Below are 20,672 nucleotides of genomic sequence, written 5' to 3'. Positions count from 1 at the left end.
CCATCTGCAGCCTCACAAGTGCCATCAATGCAACCTCATCAGTCCACATCAATGCAGCAGCCTCTCCATTGCCATCAGTGCAGCCTGATCGATGCCCATCTGCAGCCTAGGGGGGACAGGGAGGGGGGCGGGATGAGCGCAGACAGATTATATACAGTGAGAATCTCCTATGATAGCCAGAACAGTGGTCCAATGGCGGCCCAGGAGACGGGACTTCCTATTACAGAGGCTGCCAAGTAAACAGGAGATTCTCACTGTATGTAATCTGACAGCGCTCGTCCCGCCCCCCTCCCTGTCCCCTCCGAGGCAGCTAAAATTGAAGCATTGGCGTATAACACGCACGTGCTATTTGCACCCAAGTTTTAGGGTGAAAAAGTGAGTGTTATACGCCAATAAATACAGTAATTAATAAACAAAGAAATGGTGACATCAGAGCTAATGTATAGTTTTCACCTTGCTGTCAATGTAGGTGATCCCATCTTGATGTCCAGCTAACACTCCCACTGGTTTAGGATCATCTTCGCGCATTGTGCGACGGTCCCATACTTTACACAGGGCATCATCTCCTCCAGAATATAGAATGTGGCAGCTGTCATCGGCAAATGCAACAGCATTCACATCATCTTCATGAGAGTCAATCTAGATAAGCAAGGAGAGAGAAATGATGAACAAAAAAGTTGGTGATAGTGACCCACAACTAATGATAAATCATAATTGTATACTATAATATAACGTCTCATGCACATAGGATATAAAAAAAATGCCGCTTTTATAGGCGTTTGACTTTTTTTTTTTTGAGCCTGTAAACACACTTTTTTGTTAGGCTATGTAGCCATGCACACATAGGAGTTTCCAGGCTTAAGGTTCCATTCACACTTGAGCGCATCGATTTACTGGCGTTTTTAAGCTTTTTTAAAAGCGTTTTAGAAATGTATTTCAAGCGTTTTACAGCTTCAGGTGTTTTTGTTTAGCCAATAGGAAGCACTAGGGGGAGGAGAGGGAGAGGAAATTAGGGGTGGAAAGCTGCTATTTGAGCATTTTACAAGTGTTTTTCTGCTCAAGGCGTTTCTACAGTGCATCCCAAAAGTATTCACAGCACTTCACTTTTTCCACATTTTGTGATGTTATAACCTTATTCCAAAATGGATTAAATTCATTATTTTCCTCAAAATTCTACAAATAATAGAATTTACAATAGAGTTCAATCTTTGTTTCATCAGACCAGAGAATTTTGTTTCTCATGGTCTGAGAGTCCTTCAGGTGCCTTTTGGCAAACTCCAGGCGTCATGTGCCTTTTACTGAGGGGTGGCTTCCATCTGGCCACTCTACCATACAGGCCTGATTGGTGAAATGCTGCAGAGCTGATTGTTCTACTAGAAGGTTCTCCTCTCTTCACAGAGAAATGCTGGCATTCTGTCAGAGTGACCATTGTTTTTTTGGTCACCATTTACAGATGACGGAGGCCACTGTCCTCATTTAAACCTTAAATGCTGCAGAAATTTTTCTGTACCCTTCCCCAGATCCGTGCCTCGATACAATGCTGTCTAGGAGGTCTACAGACAATTCCTTGGACTTCATGGCTTCGTTTGTGCTCTGACATGCACGGTTAACTGCGGGACCTTATATAGACAGGTGTATGCCTTTCCAAATCATGTCCAATCAACTGAATTTACCACAGGTGGACTCCAATCAAGTCGTAAAAACATCTCAAGGATGATCAATGGAAACAGGATGCACCTGAGCTCAGTTTTGAGCGTCATGGCAAAGGTTGTGAATACTTCTGTACATGTGATTTTTTCATTTTTTAATTTTAAAATAAATTTGCAAAGATTTCAAACAAACTTCTTTCACGTTGTCATTATGGGGTATTTGTTTGTAGGAAAATAATGAATTTAATCCATTTTGGAATAAGACCGTAACATAACAAAATGTGGAAAAAGTAAAGCGCTGTGAATACTTTCTGGATGAACTGTATTGAAGTCTATGGGGTCAAAAACACTTGTAATCTGCCAAAAAGAAGCTCATGTATTTTTTTGAGCTTCGGGCATTTTGCTTCAGGTGACAGAATGCTCATATGTGAACAGGGGCCATTGAAATTAATGGAGTTTTGCTTGTTGGGCGTTTTGGAGCTTCAGAGCTGAGCGTTTTACAGGCTGAAAATTACTCAAATGTGAACGGGGCCTAATAGAAGAGGAAAGTTTAGAAGCTGGGGGAAAAAAAAGTGCACAATCAGTGGTTAGGGGAGGAGCGTTTGGGCAGATAAAACACGCATTTACATGCATACGTGCGAACGCGCATACACACCTGTATAATACACAACTTTTACTGCATTTTTTTAAGCAGCTTTTCTCCTGCCAGGAGAAAAGGCGTTCAAGGAGCAGAGCAAGTGCTCAGTGTGCATGAGGCCTAAGGCTCCATGCAAACTGAAGCTCAAAAAAGCTTTTTCTGGATGCCAGATTGCTGGCAGAAAACTCTGGTTGAAAAACGTGCTTTTAACAGCGTTTTGCACTAGCGTTTATGAGCGCTTTTTAGCGTTAGCGTTTATGGGCGTTTTTAATAAAAATACACAGAGGACACTCCAAAAATCCCACAATGCATTGAAAAAATAGAACGCCGAGCACTAATTAACGCGCGTTTATGAGTGTTTATCAGCGTTTGGTGTTTTTTGGCTTTTTTTGGAGGTGGAAAATGGCACTTTAAACGCAAATTTCTGGCGTCCAGAAAAAAAGCCCATTAACTCCACTGCTCATTAAGGCTAAAAAATGTCCATGTGTGCATGGACACATAGGATAACATAGACTGGAGTTTATGGGCTTTTAAAAAAAATGCCCAAACTCCAATAAACTGCAGTTTATCAGCTCCAGTGTGCATGGAGCCTATCTGTATATTTTGATACAGCAGAAACATATATGCTTTGTTATTGTTTTAACACCTAGAAACAAATAGCAACTTAGTTTATTCAAAACACAATCTAATATTGCAAAAGCAACAAAATGAAGCTTCCACCTGCAACTTGCATTGCGGACCAGTATTTTCCAACACTCAACTGATATATTGTTCAGTTATCCTTAGAAGAATACAGAAACTATCTCTTTTAATTCCTTTTTTTAGCATGAATTTAATCTGGCCTGGCCAAAAACTGAACTATGGAGAGCTTACATGGCATGAATTTACTTGTGATAGTCTTAAAGTCTTGTAAGCAAGCAAACTTAAGGCGTCCATACGTGGATCTTGGCTGGTTCAGCAGGGATCAGACAAATTTGAATACATGTATGGGTGGGCTGGTCGTAGACAAGTTGATCCATTGACTTGTGTACAGCCAGCCTGTTGAAAAATGTTGTCTCGATCAGTGCCACCAGCTATACCTGGTGGTGCTGATCAGTGTATTCTGACGGCGGGGAAATCTCCCCGCTGTCAGAATATAAAGGCTCAGTGGGAGAATCCCCCATCCACGGTGAGTGTGTGGATGGAAGAATCGAGCCATTTTCTTTTGTTCAACCCGCTGGTTGGAGGAAAAAAAAAAAGAAGAAGGCGACTCATGTATGGCCAGCCAAGACACACATAGATAAGCATGCTGTGTGTGCAAAGTGTTTCAATAAACCCACAAAATAGAAAAGAGAAAAACCCTTGCATGATAAAATATTTCAAATCCAAGTTAGAGGGAAGACAAAAACAGATTATACCTTTAGTGTTCGGCGGTTTTGCTCTCGGTCATACACGTACACACATCCATCATTGGCTCTGTGGAAAAAGTGCATAGATTTTGCTGAAGACCAAATATAACCTGCAAACAATGTACCACCATTGTTATATTCAAAATCCCTTCTGAAAATTCCTAGCAGTTCGCCCAAAGTGATTTACTGGGGAACATGTCTGTTTCCAGACATGTACAGAAGTTTGTTTTTAATTCAACCTATAATATGTGTGGTTATATATATTCTTATTAACCATCCATTTTAATGCCTTTCATTTCAAATAACTACTTACCCACCAAGCACTTCCCGTCCATCACAAGACACAGTAAGAGAGAAAACAGCAAAACGCCGTTCTGAGGGACTGTAGATAAAAAAGGCAATAAAATATTACAGATATAATTTAATTTTAGGTACTATACAGGTGTACAGTAAAGTATAAATGTAATATCTCAAAATCTTAGGGAAACCGCACTAAAACAAATATGCAGGCTTACACTGCAGAGTTCATTCTGAAAATGATAGCCGTTTGGCTTTCATGCCGTTCCATTGACTGCATACTTATTTTCAGGTCAATGACATAAAAAAAAAAATGCAATTAGAGGCAGCCAAGAGACTAACATTTTCCATTAGCAGGTCAGTCAATGGCAGCCTACATTTTTTTTTTAGTGCAGCTTTCCTTTAAGGTTATTACCAGAGATCCAGTGCAGTGTGTGACTCCGGCTCACCATATATGTTGCAGACATGAACTAAAATGAGATAAAATGGTACATGATAACATACATAGCTGGCTTGTACAATTGCAGAAGTAAAATAACATTCCAGCGTTAAAGTCACTTTAATTTCAGTTTTTCTTTTTTAATAAATCTGCAAAAATGTCAACAATTCTGTGTTTTTCTGTCAATATGGGGTGCTGTGTGTACATTAATGAGAAAAAAAATGAACTTAAATAATTGTAGAAAATGGCTGCAATATAACAAAGAGTGAAAAATTTAAGGGGGTCTGAATACTTTCCGTCCCCACTGTATATATACACATATATATATATATATACACACACACACACACACACACATTGGTTAGGAGTGGTTCTGGCACATGGAAAACACTAGAGCAGAAAAAACGTGCAACAAAATACAAGTGAAGAAAAAAAAGGGGCACTATATATTACATAAAGGTTTGCATGTATGTTTATGGTAAAGGGGGACAGGCTTAACTGATATTGGCAGTGGTAAACCATGTATGACCCAGGAACAGCAATAAACAAATGTAACATCAGTGTAGGAAGGCTTTTTACAGCATGCTTAAAACAAAGCATCTGATTGTCTGAGCCACTAACTAAACTCCATTTCTGACTAAGGCTCTGTTTACACTGCTGCAACGGCAACTTCCTTCAGACTTGGGCCAGCTCCTCCTGCTTCCTACATTGCCATTTTATATACCTTTGTAATCATTTTTTATATCCTTTATACTACATGGTATTTTACCTCAATAAACCTATTTTGGTTGACCTGTGCCATGTGGAGCCCCCTTTTTTCTTGTTTCCCCATGCCTGAGTATTGATGACCATCCTTGGACCATCTTCTCTTTGGAACGGTTTGGCGGTCGACAGCTTTGGAATTTTCCTTTGGAACCATCCCCCAACCTCGTCTGCGGCCTGCAGGATATCGTCCAGCCTTGGCATCACCTCACCATTGGGGATCCAGTATCCCAAAGCCCTTTAGATGCACTGCCGTACGGTATGTGCGTCCGACAGATCCGGCAAGAGTACCCATCTTCCCTACTGAATGTCTTTCCCCGTCTTTTGGTTTATTTTTTTCTTCGGTTGAAGATTGAAGAGAAAGCTCCCCAACCATTGGACACTTCACACGTGGACTTTTGGTCTTTTTTATTGCTATTACTCCAAAACTCTTTGGGGTGTATTCTATGAAATCGCCTCCGTAGTCGCCAAAATTAGTGCAGGAACTACTTTGGGAAATCAGTGCAATGTCACACCTATAGGGACAGTGCCGTTGCTGGCAATAGGCTGCGATTTGACATGTCAGATCGCGTCGATGTGATCGGGGGCTAAGTCCTGTTACCTTACCAGTTAGCCAAATCTCACTAATTAGTCTCAGCTGTCCACAGGCCTTTTCTCATTTAACTCCTTCCCACCAAGCGTACACACATACGCAGCCTCGGCTTTAAGGGGTTATAACAAAAAACAAGTGTAGCGCTAAATAATAATGTCAGAGTAAATAAGTGACAATATATTGTCACTTATTTACTCTGACATTATTATTTAGCGCTACACTTGTTTTTTGTTATTTCTCATCAGACTTGGTTTGTTTGTGTGTTAGCAGCTTTTTGCTTTAAGATTGTTTGGGTTAAGCGCAGTATTTTCACCCCTTTTTCTACACATCCCTGAAGAGCCAACCGCCCACTCTAAAAAATGGTACCGGGATGATGCATGCAGCTGCATGCATCTTCCCGGTATAACCCCTTAAAGCCGAGGCTGCATATGTGTGTACGCTTGGTGGGAAGGAGTTAAATGTGAAAAGGCCTGTGGACAGCTGAGACTAATTAGTGAGATTTGGCTAACAGGTAAGGTAACAGGACTTATCCCCCGATCACATCGACGCGATCTGACATGTCAAATCGCAGCCTATTGCCAGCAACGGCACTGTCCCTATAGGCGTGACATCGAATTGATTTCCAAAAGTAGTTCCTGCACTAATTTTGGCGACTACGAGGGCGATTTCATAGACATCTGTGCATGAACCCGCACAAATGTCTTTCAAAACGCCCCCGATTTCAAACCTGCATTTCAGTGTGAACGAGGGCTTAGGAAAGGAAGATTTATTTCACCAAAGCGCTACAAAAGCCTTCCGGTCTCCAGAACCAGCAACAGAAGTCATAAAGATCTGGGAAAACAGCCCCTCACAATGTGTTGGTGAGAAAAACTAGATGACACATTTACACTGTCCACAATCTTGCCAGCCAGTGTCTCACAAAGTGTGTGTATCTCACCATTTTTCTAGATAAATATATTTTTAAAAGGTGCTATTGACATGAAATTTTTACCACAGATTGGTAACAACCCATGCAATCCATACATACAAAGAAACCAAAGATAATATGTGCAGAAATTAAAGTGGATGTAAACTCCATTCATGAAATCTGACATGGGCACATATATCTGTAGTGTTTACCTATCTCTCTCCAAAGCTCTAAGTCCCGTGTCTTTCTGCTTCTCTGTTCCTCTGTTATCAGCATGATAACGTCTGACAATTTGTCTGACACAGGAGATGAAAGCAGCTGGAAATTTGTGTAGGGGAGGGAACTTAGAGATAGATTAGCAGAGAGCTGCTCTGTAAGTTCCTTCCTCTACCTATGTGGAGGGGGGGGGGTGCCTTTCCTCCAATCAGCTCACACCAGTTTATGCCCAAACTCCACACCCACTGCAGAAACAGGAAGAAACATTTCTAACAGGATGTGCACTTTTTAAATTGTGTAGAAAGCTGAAGACTGCAGATATACATGAAAAACTTATGTAGGAAGATTTGTTTCATGTCTGTGTATCATCTAAGGCTGTTCACTTCATTGGGTATATGTGAGGATTTACATCCAGTTTAAGATATGTGTAATAAAAAGGAATGACATAAGGAAAAAGTATTGAAGAAAGGGAGGTGCAAAAGATAGTTATACAGTATCTCACAAAAGTGAGTACACCCCTCACATTTTTGTAAATCTTTTATTATATCTTTTCATGTGATAACACTGAAGAAATGACACTTTGCTACAATGTAAAGTAGTGAGTGTACAGCTTGTATAACAGTGTAAATTTGCTGTCCCCTCAAAATAACTCAACACACAGCCATTCATGTCTAAACTGCTGGCAACAAAAGTGAGTACACCCCTAAGTGAAAATGTCCAAACTAGGCCCAATTAGCCATTTTCCCTCCTTGATGTCATTTGACTGGTTAGTGTTACAGGGTCTCAGGTGTGAATGGGGAGCAGGTGTGTTAAATTTGGTGTTATCGTTCTCACTCTCTTATACTGGTCACTGGAAGTTCAACATGGCACCTCATGGCAAAGAACTCTCTGAGGATCTGAAAAAAATAATTGTTGCTCTACATAAAGATGGTCTAGGTTATAAGAAGATTGCCAAGACCCTGAAACTGAGCTGCAGCACAGTGGCCAAGACCATACAGCAGTTTAACAGGAAAGGTTCCACTCAGGCCTCGCCATGGTCGACCAAAGAAGTAGTGTGCATGTGCTCAGAGTCATATCCAGAGGTTTTCTTTGGGAAATAGATGTATGAGTGCTGCCAGCATTGCAGCAGAGGTTGAAGGGGTGGGGGGTCAGCCTGTCAGTGCTGAGATCATATGCCGCACACTGCATCAAATTGGTCTGCATAGCTGTCGTCCCAGAAGGAAGCCTCTTCTAAAGATAATGCACAAGAAAGCCCGCAAACAGTTTGCTGAAGACAAGCAGACTAAGGACATGGATTACTGGAACTATGTCCTGTGGTCTGATGAGACCAAGATAAACTTATTTGGTTCAGATGGTGTCAAGCGTGTGTGGCGGCAACCAGGTAAGGAGTACAAAGACAAGTGTGTCTTGCCTACAGTCAAGCATGGTGGTGGGAGTGTGATGGTCTGGGGCTGCATGAGTGCTGCTGGCACTGGGGAGCTACAGTTCATTGAGGGAACCATGAATGCCAACATGTACTGTGACATACTGAAGCAGAGCATGATCCCCTCCCTTCAGAGACTGGGCGGTAGGGCAGTATTCTAACATGATAACGACCCCAAACACATCTCAAAGACTACCACTGCCTTGCTAAAGAAGCTGAGGGTAAAGGTGATGGATGGGTCAAGCTTGTCTCCAGACCTAAACCCTATTGAGCATCTGGAGCGCAAGGTCTCTAACATCCACCAGCTCCGTGATGTCATCATGTAGGAGTGGAAGAAGACTCCAGTGGCAACCTGTGAAGCTCTGATGAACTCCATGCCCAAGAGGGTTAAGGCAGTGCTGGAAGATAATGGTGGCGACAAATATTGACACTTTGGGCCTGATTTGGACATTTTCACTTAGGAGTGTACTCACTCTTGTTGCCAGAGGTTTAGACATTAATGGCTGTGTGTTGAGTTATTTTGAGGGGACAGCAAATTTACACTGTTATACAAGCTGTACACTCACTACTTTACATTGTAGCAAAGTGTAATTTCTTCAGTGTTGTCGCATGAAAACATATAATAAAAAATTTACAAAAATGTGAGGGGTGTATTCACTTTTGTGAGATAATGTAGATATATATTTACCTAGAAATGGTGATGTGTTCAATACTTATTTTACCCGATCTAAATTTCTCCGCCATCTCTTCACATTCAGACAGAATTCAAAGGGCAATCTTCCCAATGCAGACACAGTCAGCAATTAAACAAAACAGAGGTTTTAACCCTTATCCACGCTGTCCAAGTTAAAATAATTTGTCAACTGGGCTTGAAATCTTAAGCAAAATATTACTGTGTCTGGCTACCTTCAGTGTTCATTCAATAAAGCTTTTATGAATCAGTTTATGATTGTCAGTTTACACAGGCAATATACTGTAAAGTAGATTGCTGTTTTTTCACACTTGTTAACAGTCAAAAACCCTATTTTATATATATATATATATATATATATATATATATATATATATATATATATATATATATATACACACAAACATCTATACAAATCTTAACCTTAGTCTTTACTAGATTTTTGTTTAACATCACCAAGTGATCTAATATAATAAAGTCCTTATATTCTCAAGCAAGTATTTAAGGTTTGCCATTTGTGGAAAGTATAGATATTCTTTCTTAAACCAGTTTCTGCTATTTTCCCAGGTGGGTGATGCAAATAAAATTACGGTATACTAAATGACCATCACTCTGACATGGAATACTTGTTAAAGTGTACCTCAGGTAAATTACTGCTTTTCTAATTTGCTTTAGCCTAACTGAACTTTCATCTTAGTCTACTTTCACACAGGGGCGATGAGAGAGTCGGCGGTAAAGCACCGCTAGTTTTAGCGGCGCTTTTTAACCGCTAACGGGGCTCTTTTAGTGGCCAAAGAAGGGGTTAATACCACCCGTGTAGCGCCGCTGCCAAAGCGCTTTTCAGGAGCTTCGGCAAAATGGGTGCTGCCCATTCATTTCAATGGGCAGAGCGGTTTAAGCACCGCCCCAAAGATGCTGCTTGCAGTACTTTTTCTAGCGCCCTGCAAGCGCACCGCTCCAGTGTGAGAGCACTCGGGCTTTCACACTGGAGTGACATGAGAGGGGCTTTACAGGTGCTATTTTTAGCGCTGAAGCGCCTGTATAGCACCTCAGCCTGAAAGTGGCCTTAACTACTTGCTTACTGGGTTCATAAACTCCTCTCCTGCCCAGGCCAATTTTCAGCTTTCAGCGCTGTCACACTTTGAATGACAATTGCGTGGTCATGCTACAATATACCCAAATTAAATTTTTATCATTTTTTTTCACACAAATAGAGCTTTCTTTTGGTGGTATTCAATCACTACTGGGGTTTTTATTTTTTGCTAAACAAAAAAAAAACTTAAAATTTTGAAAAAAAAAACTTCAAAAACGTTTCATAGTTTGTTATAAAATTTTGCAAACAGGTAATTTTTCTCCTTTGTTGATATGCGCTGATGAGGCTGTTTGATTGGGCACTGATAGGCACTGATAGGCACAGATGGCCACTGATAAGACAGCACTGATGAGGCGGCACTGATGGGCCCTGATAGGTGGCACTGATGGGCACTGGTAGGTGACACTAATGGGCAGCACTGTTGATGAGGCACTGATTGGTGACATTGATAGGCGGCACTGTGGGCACTTATAGGTGGCACTGTGGGCACTGATGGCTGGTGCTGGTGGGCACTGGTAGGTGGCACAGGTGGGCATAGATGAGGCGGAGGCTGCTCTCCTTGATCGGGACCGATGTCCCTCTGACAGCCGCCGGTGATCGGCTTTTTTTTTTTCTCCTCACGCTATCAGCATGAGGAGAAAAAATAGCCAATTACTGGCTCTGCTTACATCACATGATCAGCTGTCATTGGCTCACGTGGTAAGGGTTCAGAATCGACCCCTCACCCTGATCAGCCGAGTCTCGTAGACTCGATCACAGAGCGCACCGTGTGAACTAAAGTCAACTAAAATTATAGAGAATTATTTCACTGCACAGAACAGGTTTGGTTTACACACTCCAGAGGGTGTAACACACTAAATGGTGGTTTTACATTTATGCCTTTAATTTTTATTTATTTTTCTATATCTGTTTTTTGCTTCTGGTTTTTGATACAGAGGGTCAATCACATTGACCACATAGGGAATAGAGAACTTCTACTCTCTATAATTTTAGTTCACTGCACAGAACAGGTCTGGTTTACATACCCCAGAGGGTGTAACACACTAGATGGTGGTTTTACACCAGAGGGTGTGACACAGTGGCCAGCCATATTTATCTGAAGTTCAGCACTTATTTTACATACTCTGCAATTTATGGACGGAGGGTGTGACACTTTTTATTTGAGCAGGACAGATTTTGGTCTTCACACCCCAGGGGTATAACACAGCACTGGTATATTGCACTAGGGGATGTAGCACAAAAGGGGTGTATTGTACCAGAGGCTGTAATATGGTAGCTCGTCATATCTGTTTAAAGTCTTGCATCTATAAATAGGCTATTATCATTCTACTCCCACCTTTGAGGTATATTGCCAGGCCCTAATCCTCAATACTTTCATATATTTTTTATTAGACCCTAGGAGAAATAGCGCCACGCCTACACTTTTTCAACATATCTTTTGCTCCACTTAAGTGGTAGTTATTGTAGAGGCAGCAATTTTCTCTTTTGGAACACTAAGGCATTCGTTTGCCCATTTACAATATTTTATTTTATATCTTATTCTATTTTTTTGTCTACTGGGTTTGTGGATTCCATAGCGCAGTACCACCTAACGTTTTTTAAAATAAAAAATGTACCTGCCTTTTTAAAGTGTTTTTTACAATGTACACTGAGCTTGGAATGTGAAAAGCTCAGGGAACACTCTCCGCATGGTATACCTGTGCCGGGATAAATGTGCCTGTGCATATGTGGGAGTTATATCATTCCACTGCAGCCAATCAAGACTACTTAAGGCCTGGCATTTGGAAGAAGCCATGGAGAAGATGCTGGCACTGGCAAGGGACCTTGAGCATGTCAGATTGTTTGAGTGGAGGCAAGTATCTGCGTCTTTAATTCCTACTTTAAATAAGTGAAACAGGTTCCATTTGCATCATGTGCAAAATCTTAAGCTCATCATGCATGTTATAGTAAAATCTTTGTACAATCAACCTTAGATTTACCTACCTAAACTATCCATTCAATTTGTAACCAGACAGGGCCCTGCACTACATAGTTGCTAGTAGATCTAAAGATTATACAGCCAGATTGTAATGTATGTGGTAAACTTTACAGTTTGTTTTCTTTAGAAAGAAGCTAAAGCCCAAGTAGAAAGGTCTGTCCCTTGTCAGCATGCTGCACAGAAGGACCCTTGTTCTTTGGGTTGAAACAGTGGTCTCTCTGGATAGGACCACCACAATCCCTGCTAGGGATGTGGCTACCTTTTAAAAAACACAAACTTTTAGACCTAAAAAAAAATGAGCAAAAATAGGATTTTTATTACAGCTTACCTGTAAAATCCTTTTCTTGGGAGTACATCATGGGACACAGAGCCTTAAGTAATTACTTAATGGGTTATAGGCCACCTTCAGGTGTTGATACTGGTTATACCCAATCAAGGACGTTCACTCCCAATATAACCCCTCCTCCTTCCAGGAGCACATCATTTTTGGTAGCAAAGCAATATAAGAGGGGCAGGACCTCTGTGTCGCATGATGTACACCAAGGAAAGGATTTTACAGGTAAAGCCCCATACACACTAGCAGATTTTCTGCTGATTTTTGTCTTCAGATTTACCAAAACCATGTAGTGCAAGGGCCTGCCTGACTGCATACAAATTGAAACTCCTAAGGTTTGACTTCATATTATATGGTTTTGGTAAATCTGAAGGAAAAAAAAATCAGCAGAAAATCTGATAGTGTGTATGGGGCTTAAGCTGTACTAAAAATCCTATTTTCTTTATCGTACATCACGGGACACAGCGCCTTAAGTAATTACTTAAGTGGACGTCCCATAGCAATGCTACTTGAGGGGAGGGAGAGACAACCCGCAGGGTACGCCCAGACTTGAGGATTTATACTGCTGCCTGCAGCACGAAGGCGATATCCTCATACCTCCTTACATCCACCTGATAAAATTTTGTGAATGTATGCACTGAAGACCAAGTGGCGGCCTTACAGATCTGAGCCATGGAGGCCTTGTGACACACTGGCCAGGAAGCACTAACCGACCTGGTAGAGTGCACCTTAACTTGAAACGGGGAAATATTACCCCTTAAATCATAACTTTGAATTATCACTTTAGCAAAAAGCCTGGACGAGGGCATAACACCACTCTGTCCCCATGAAAAATCAAATATGGCCATTTACAAGAAAGAGCAGCCAATTCCAAAACCCTCCTTGCTGAGGATATAGCAACCAAAAATACCAACTTCCTTGTCAAAAGGACTAAGGGAATATGTTGTATCAGTTCAAATGGCTGTTTTTGTAACACAGACAAAACTAAGTTTAAGTCCCAAGGGTTCAAGGGAGATTTGACGGGCAGATTAAGCCACGTTACCCCTTGTATAAAACCCTGGACTACAGACTGAGTAGCAAGTGGTCTTTGAAATAAGACCAAAAAGCTGGGACTTGGCCCTTAATAGTACTCAAGGCCAATTTCATTTCTACCACTAATTGAAGAAAGGCAAGAATTCTGCCTATGACATATCTCCAAGGGTGCCAACCCTTGGATTCACACCAGGAAACATAAGCCCTCCAGACTCTATGATATATAGTTATGGAAGCTGGCTTCCTTGCATTAATGAGGGTAGAGATAACTGAACCGTAAAGCCCACGTTTCTTTAGAATGTGGGTTTCCATAGCCAAGCTGTTAAATTTAGAGACCGTAAGGTAGGATGGAATATCGGTCCCTGTGAAAGCAGATCTGGCTGTAGTGGGAGGGACCATGGGCCCTCCACTGCCATCTTTACGATTTCTGCATACCCTGACCTTCTGGGTCATGCTGGTGCCACCAGAATTACCAGCTATCTTTCCAGCTTGATCCTGTAAAGAAGTTGAGGCAGCAACTGAATAGGGGGGAATGCATAATGCATGATCCGTGAGAACTGATCCCATGGGGTCACCAACGCATCCATTCCGCATGCGAATGGATCCCTTGTTCCGGCCACAAAGTTGAATAACTTCATATTGAACCTGGACGCTAGAAGATCTACGTCCGGAGTCCCCCATCTTTAGCAAACAGCCAGAAATATGTTGGGGTGAAGGGACCATTCCGCTGGGAATAACTGCTGGCGACTCAAGTAATCCGCCTGCCAATTCTCTACTCCCGAAATGAATACTGCCGATAAGCACGGAACATTCCTTTCTGCCCAAGTTAGAATATGGTTCACCTCTCTCTGCGCTGAGAGGCTTTCGGTGCCCCCTTCGTGATTGATATAGGCCACAGCTGTGGCATTGTCAGATTGAATCCTGACAGGACAATCCCATAACCTGAAAGTCCGGGTCTTTAAAGCCAGACGTACTGCCCGAATCTCTACGATATTGATGGACAAGGTTCTTTTCGGTTCTTGACCACTGTCCCTGGACAGTTGGCCATTCTAGTACTGCTCCCCAGCCTGAAAGGCTGGCATTTATTGTTACCACTTTCCAGATGACTGGTCTGAAGGATTTTCCTTTCAGCAGATTCTGGGTTAGTAACCACCAAGCGAGGCTTTGGGACACTCTTGGGGACAGCTGCATTGGCAAGTCTAAAGCTTGAATTGTTTTATTCCAAGCAGACAGGATACTGTTTTGCAACAGTCTGAAATGAAACTGGGCATAGGGAACTGCTTCTAATGAAGCCACCATGGTTCCTAGCAACCTCATGCAAAGGCGAATGGAGGGATCGCCATTTGACCTGACCATCTGCACCAATACTCTTATGGAGTTGATCTTTGCCTAAGGCAAGAACGCCTTTTCCTGGGCTGTGTCTATGATCAGACCCAAGTACTCCAGCTTTTTTAGCGGTATTAAGGAAGATTTCTCTAGGTTGCGAATCCAACCCAACTCTTCAGATAGTTGGTTATAGTGCGTACGCTTTGCTCCAAATGAACCACCGACTGATCTATTCGTAATAGATCGTCTAGGTACGCTACGACTGTTATGCCCTGTGACCTTACCTGGCTAGAGGTGGGGCCCAGCACTTTGGTGGACACCCGGGGTGCTGTGGCTAGCCCGAAGGGCAGGGCTACAAACTGGAAATGCTGCTGTTCTAACTCGAACCGCAGAAACTTTTGATGAGCGGGAAATATAGGGACATGCAGATATGCATCCCTGATGTCGATTGATACCAGAAGTTCTCCTCCTAGAAGGATAGAAACTGACCTGATTGTCTCCATGCGAAAAGAGTGGATCTTCAGGAACTGATTTAGATTTCTTAGATCTAGAATGGGTCTGACATCTCCATTTGGTTTTGGTACCATAAAAAAGTTTGAATAAAACCCCAAACTTTGCTCTTCTGTGGGGATCTGTATGATCATCCCTTGAGATATTAATCGGTCTACTGCCTGAAACAGAGATTGTCTTTTCGTTGGATCTTTGGGAACGCTTGACCTCAGGAAGCAAGACGGTGAAAAGTCCCGAAATTCCAGCTTGTACCCCAGCGTTACCGTGGAGATGATCCATCTGTCCTGAATTTCTTCATTTCACATTTCTAAAAACTGCAGAGGGGGGGGGGGGGGGGTTGCCTCTTCATAATGAGGCTTTAGGATTCTGGCTTGCAGGTTTCTGACCCCAGGACTTCTTTTGAGCCTGGATCTGACTCTGAGATCTTCCTCTAGAGTCTGACAACGGGATTCTACGCATACGCACATACGTATAAGCGTAAGGCGGGACGCCTGGTGAAGAGAATCTTTAATAGCATCTATGGCAAAGCATAATGCTTTTGGTAGTTCAGCCAAATCCCAAGCTTGTTGTGCAGGAAGTTCTCTAAGGGCCTGTTTAAATTGGTCCTTTAGGGATTGACAGACGCTTATTGCAGCGACTGCAGACTGAGTAATGGCTCCTGCCATGGAAAAAGTAGATCTTAACAGGGATTCCAACTCCTTATCTGTTGGATCCTTAAGCATCTGTGCATTGTCTACTGGACAAGTTAGGGCTTTATTCACATTGGAAATCACAGCGTCAACTGCTGGTATTTTTCATCTTTTGGAAAATTTCTCCTCCAGGGGATAGAGAATTGCAATTTTCTTAAGAGGGAGAAAATGCTTATCCGGGTGATCCCATTCAGCAAAATTAAGCTGTTCTAGTAATGCATGTGCAGGAAACACATGCAAAGGTTGAGAGGGTTTTAATGAACCCAAGGAAGAAACCGAACTTTCAGGAGACTCCGTTAGGGGTAGCATGAAAGTAGAATGAACCATCTCCGTAAGAGATTGTATCAGCAATTTCTCAGATTTGAGAGGCTGAAAAAGGCTCACCTACGATTGTTTCCTCCGCAGAGGAATCATTATCGGTTTGTTTTTCCTCCTGATCGACTGAGGGTAACACCTCATCCTGTGCCCACTGTTCCCCTTGCAAAGGTTCTGAAGTGGGGGAGGGGGATCTAGCACGTTTTCTATCCATCTGAATGGAGGATGCGATTAAAGCCGCTAATCTTTCTTCCAGATCCTGCAGGAAGGAGGAAAGGACATCTTCAGTCACGTATACAGGGGCTGAGATGTGAGAAGCAGCTGCATTATCAATTTGTTCCAATGGCTCACCCTGGCTTGCCATAACTGGTAATTCAGGCGAGGATGACAGCATGGAAATGCAACTCAGATTCTAGCACCTGGGGGTGAAACCTTTACTTTTTTTTTGTTTTTTGTGGTGTCTTTTTTGGTAGTCCTAAGTACAAAAATAGAGGTACTATACAAATTGCACTTAATCGCTGAAAATAGTAATGACATTTAAAGCCACTATAAAATTCAGTCTAGTGCTGGGAAAAAGGTGTCGTTCCTGTATCAGGAATGCCAGTTTGCAACCCTCACATGTCCCACAGCTCTTGTGTCCTTGTGTTGCAGGCTGCTTGTTTTCTCCTTTGTCTTTGTTTTTAGCCTGCCGCGTGTCCTCGTGGATGTTCACGGCATCACGCTTAGGCCCCGCCCCCACCGAGAAAAAATTCTGCCCCTTTTTACTTTTAAAATGTTCCCACGCTTGGGGGGGGGGGGGGGGGTTAGTGTAAGGGGGGTACATCGCTGCTGTCCCCCTAACCCTCTGGTCCCATCAGGGGGAGAAAGAAAACATTTTTGCAGATTTCCTTTACCTTGAAAGTCTCCCTCCACACGTTGCTGCAACCAGACACGGACTGAGCTTTACAGTGAAGTCAACAGATTAAGGTATGTGCATAGACTCCCTCTAGTGGAGAATTAATGCATGATGACATTTTTTCCCTAATGGAAGGGATCTGCTGAATTAACAGACAATCCAGCCTTCACCCATCACGGCAGGTTGCGTTTAGCAACTTTCAAGGACCGGGTCCCTAAAACAGGGTTCCAACTCCCTTGGACCTGTAAAACACTACATCAGGAAGCTTTAGGTAATGTAGCAAGACCTAAGCCCTGGGTTCCTGGGATACAGCCCTACAAAGAGAGGCGTTACAGACAAAACCTCGTGCTTCGGATACGAGGCCCCAGGTACCATTCTTTTAGGCCTTAGTGGCACTTTGGATGGATCTGGTCTTTATGGAGGCTATTTAAATCAAGCATGGATCCCTCCAGTGGAGCTCCTCAGAGCACATCTTCACTCATGACCAACACCTTAGACACTGGCGAAAAAACTGATGTGCTCCTGGAAAGAGGGGTTATATAGGGAGTGAACTTAATTGATTGGGTATAACCAGTGTCAACACCTGAAGGTGGCCTATAACCCATTAATTTATTACTTAAGGCTCTGTGTCCCATGATGTATGATAAAGAATTATTATTTATTGTATGAAAGTTTAAAAATGGTTTATTCTTTCACTCTTTTTTGCAAAATGTTTTCAACAACACTGATGAAGTAGGGTGTTACCCTATTTACTCTCACTTGAGTATGATATGAAATTTCAATCTATATGTTCTCCATACAAAATGACTAGCCCTGCTGATGCATATTTCTAAGCATACAGTAGATAGAAGAAAACAGTGTGTATACTGACTGTAGTCAGACCAGCTAGAGTACAAGAAGTGTCCTCCATCTGGAGTAAAAGCCACATCAAGCACGCTCCATCCAACATCTCGGGCCCTCACAGTCCGGAACTTCTTGAAGGCGCCATACCGGCAGTCATAGAGGCGAATATTTTGATCTAAGACAAATCAAGAAAGTTTAAGCTACATGGGGGGAAGATAGGAAACCCGATAAAAAAAGAAGGAAAACATTAGCAATTTGAAGGTATTGCAGAGAAACTGAAAGCTGAATTACAGGTATGGCTATTTTTGCATAGTTACATTGGTCCATCTTAGACCAATGTAAGTATGAATGTGCTATATCTGGCGATGCCCAATGGAAGCTGGGCGCCGCTAATGCAGTGGTTGACGCTAGCTACCGGGTCCTGTGCTGAGCAGCTGCCCTACTGCTTAGTGGACACAGGAGATCGCTTGCACTGTCAGAGAACAGTTTTAACTTTTCTCAATGAATGCAAAGCGTTCTCTGATTGGATAAGGTGAAGAGAAGAGGCAGTGATGCCACAATCTCCACCTCTTCCGATCAGAGAATGCTTTGCAGTGGTGCATACTACAGTGATTACCAGCGTCTATGGGTTCAACCAGGTATGGTACCATGCATAGGAAAAGAAGTATTGATTATGCTTGCAGTAAAAAAAAAACTAACAATCATATGAAACCAATTAACATCAACTAATACTGTGACAGCAGCACTCACTAAACTCCCACATACAGATAAAAGCAATAAACAAAATAATTGTGTTGCGCTGTCAAAGTGCTAATGCACTGATAATACAACCCATTAGCATAGGGATATGGCATAAAAATCATGTGAAAATCAATTCATCAAAAAGTGTCCAAAGATGATAATTCACTAAAGTGCATGGTGCAAAATCAGTCCAAATCAAAAGCGAACAGTGCAAGAAAATTCTTGAAGTGAATGTGCATATTGCCCCAATCTGCTTATGTAACCATATGCTGTGCCACACCCAGGTGCGCACCTAACTCACAAACTGCTTACCAGCAGGTAAGACCTCAGATATGGAGGCCCGACTGCACTTTTTAGGAGAGATCCCTGCTGGGATGGATGGATGGCACACTTCAGGACACAGAATAAGGGCTCCCAAAACACTCAACAGAAGAAGTTTTGGGGACTTTAGAGATAAGGAAGGAACTCATAGTGTAGTAGTATAAAACTTCACCAGTTTTTGAAAAAAAAAAGGCAGATAAAATCAGGCAAATAGATAAATTATCACAGTCATCACCCTAGCGGGTATGATTCTGTCACTGCTGTAGCTTAACCAGACATGTATCGTCCAATGGGATGTACTCCTATACCCCTGGATGATGTCCCATTTTTTGGAATATAGCTTTAATGGACTAATTCTATTTCCCTCATAAATTATTTTACTCTAGAGGTGCTCCTTCACTCACAAATAAGCTGAGGGATCTCCCCCTAAATCAATTTATTTAAACTACTGACAGTCAAACACTTAAGTTGTTCTACCTATGCTTTTCTCAGAATATTTATTAGACGTTTCAGTCTTCTTTAAAGTAACGGAAAAGGTAACTAAGTGACAAAGGTTAGGGCAGGCAGGACTGGGTCAGAAGTTGGCATCCGATACGCACTAGACAGGTTTTCAGATGGCCTGGGCGAGTCTGGAACTTGTGTACTGCTGCACCCAATTTAGACACAGCTATATACTGTACGTTCCCTTGTTTGTACCCTCATTGTTCGTGTAAGAACCGCACTCGAAAAGGCAACTTGGAAGTGGTTTGTGTAGATTCTGCTTATATTTGCAAAGATGAAATAAAAAGAAACATAATTTAACTATTTTCCTTAGATGCACACTAGGGATGGGAAGTGTGCTTAGTGCAAAAATAATTAGTCTTCAAGCACTTGTTACTGGTTTCCAGTTTCTTTGTATTTTCTAAAGAGAAGCTAAGTAATAAGCTACTTGGATAAGTAATGTCACAATTGTTCTGCAAACATCTAATCAGCTAATGTCTTCAGGGTTATTTTGGCATTTTCCTTGCAGAAACAGCAATCCTAATGCTATTGGGTAGCCATGCAGACACTTTTGTCTAATTACTCAAGTCTAAAGGAAAAGGTGAGGTGCTGCCTACAACATTTATTCAGATTTTCTTGCAAGCCCAGTGGATGAGAAGTACAATCTGGCTGCTAATTATGACACAGGCAATTACCATTACATTATGAGAACATATTACATGCACAGAAATTATAGAAACTCCATACAGGCAATTGTCTTCTTAATTGTTACATCTAATTCTGCAAGTAAAAGAAGAGCATAGAACATAAACGTGTGCAGTATGTAAACACATAAAACAGAAGAGAGTTTCAAGAGGACAAATTAACTTGAAATGCCTAAAAAAACTGTACACAGTATAGCAAAATGGAAGAAACACTATACCCTGGCAGGCAGACATAAAGATTGAACCATCTTGAGAATATACTCCACAGAATGCCTTTTGGGAGTATAAATCTGTGGCAGACACATTGTTTGGCAGAAAACTGCAATGAAAGAGTTCAGAGTCAAAAGGGCTGCGGTAGTTGTGACGTAGATACACAGCAAATTATTTCTCTCCACATCAATTAAATAAGC

General features: G+C 42.0%; 1 protein-coding gene across 5 annotated transcripts in view; it reads right to left on the bottom strand.

Moving 5' to 3' along the window:
- DCAF11 (DDB1 and CUL4 associated factor 11) overlaps positions 1-20,672 on the bottom strand; it is a 67,433-nt gene that overhangs the window by 16,312 nt on the left and 30,449 nt on the right. For all 5 annotated transcript variants that reach the window (XM_073632722.1, XM_073632729.1, XM_073632720.1 and 2 more), the window contains 6 exons: positions 20,481-20,581; positions 18,045-18,191; positions 4,387-4,441; positions 3,988-4,056; positions 3,684-3,741; positions 454-639 (listed from right to left, as the gene is read on the bottom strand). In XM_073632722.1, the coding sequence (XP_073488823.1) occupies positions 454-639; positions 3,684-3,741; positions 3,988-4,056; positions 4,387-4,441; positions 18,045-18,191; positions 20,481-20,581 (616 nt within the window). The remainder of the gene's footprint in view (positions 1-453; positions 640-3,683; positions 3,742-3,987; positions 4,057-4,386; positions 4,442-18,044; positions 18,192-20,480; positions 20,582-20,672) is intronic.

Source organism: Aquarana catesbeiana, linkage group LG01 (assembly GCF_042186555.1).
Source record: "Aquarana catesbeiana isolate 2022-GZ linkage group LG01, ASM4218655v1, whole genome shotgun sequence".
NCBI lineage: Eukaryota > Metazoa > Chordata > Amphibia > Anura > Ranidae > Aquarana > Aquarana catesbeiana.
Note: the sequence above shows the minus strand (reverse complement) of the source record. Positions and strands in the feature narration are given on the sequence as shown.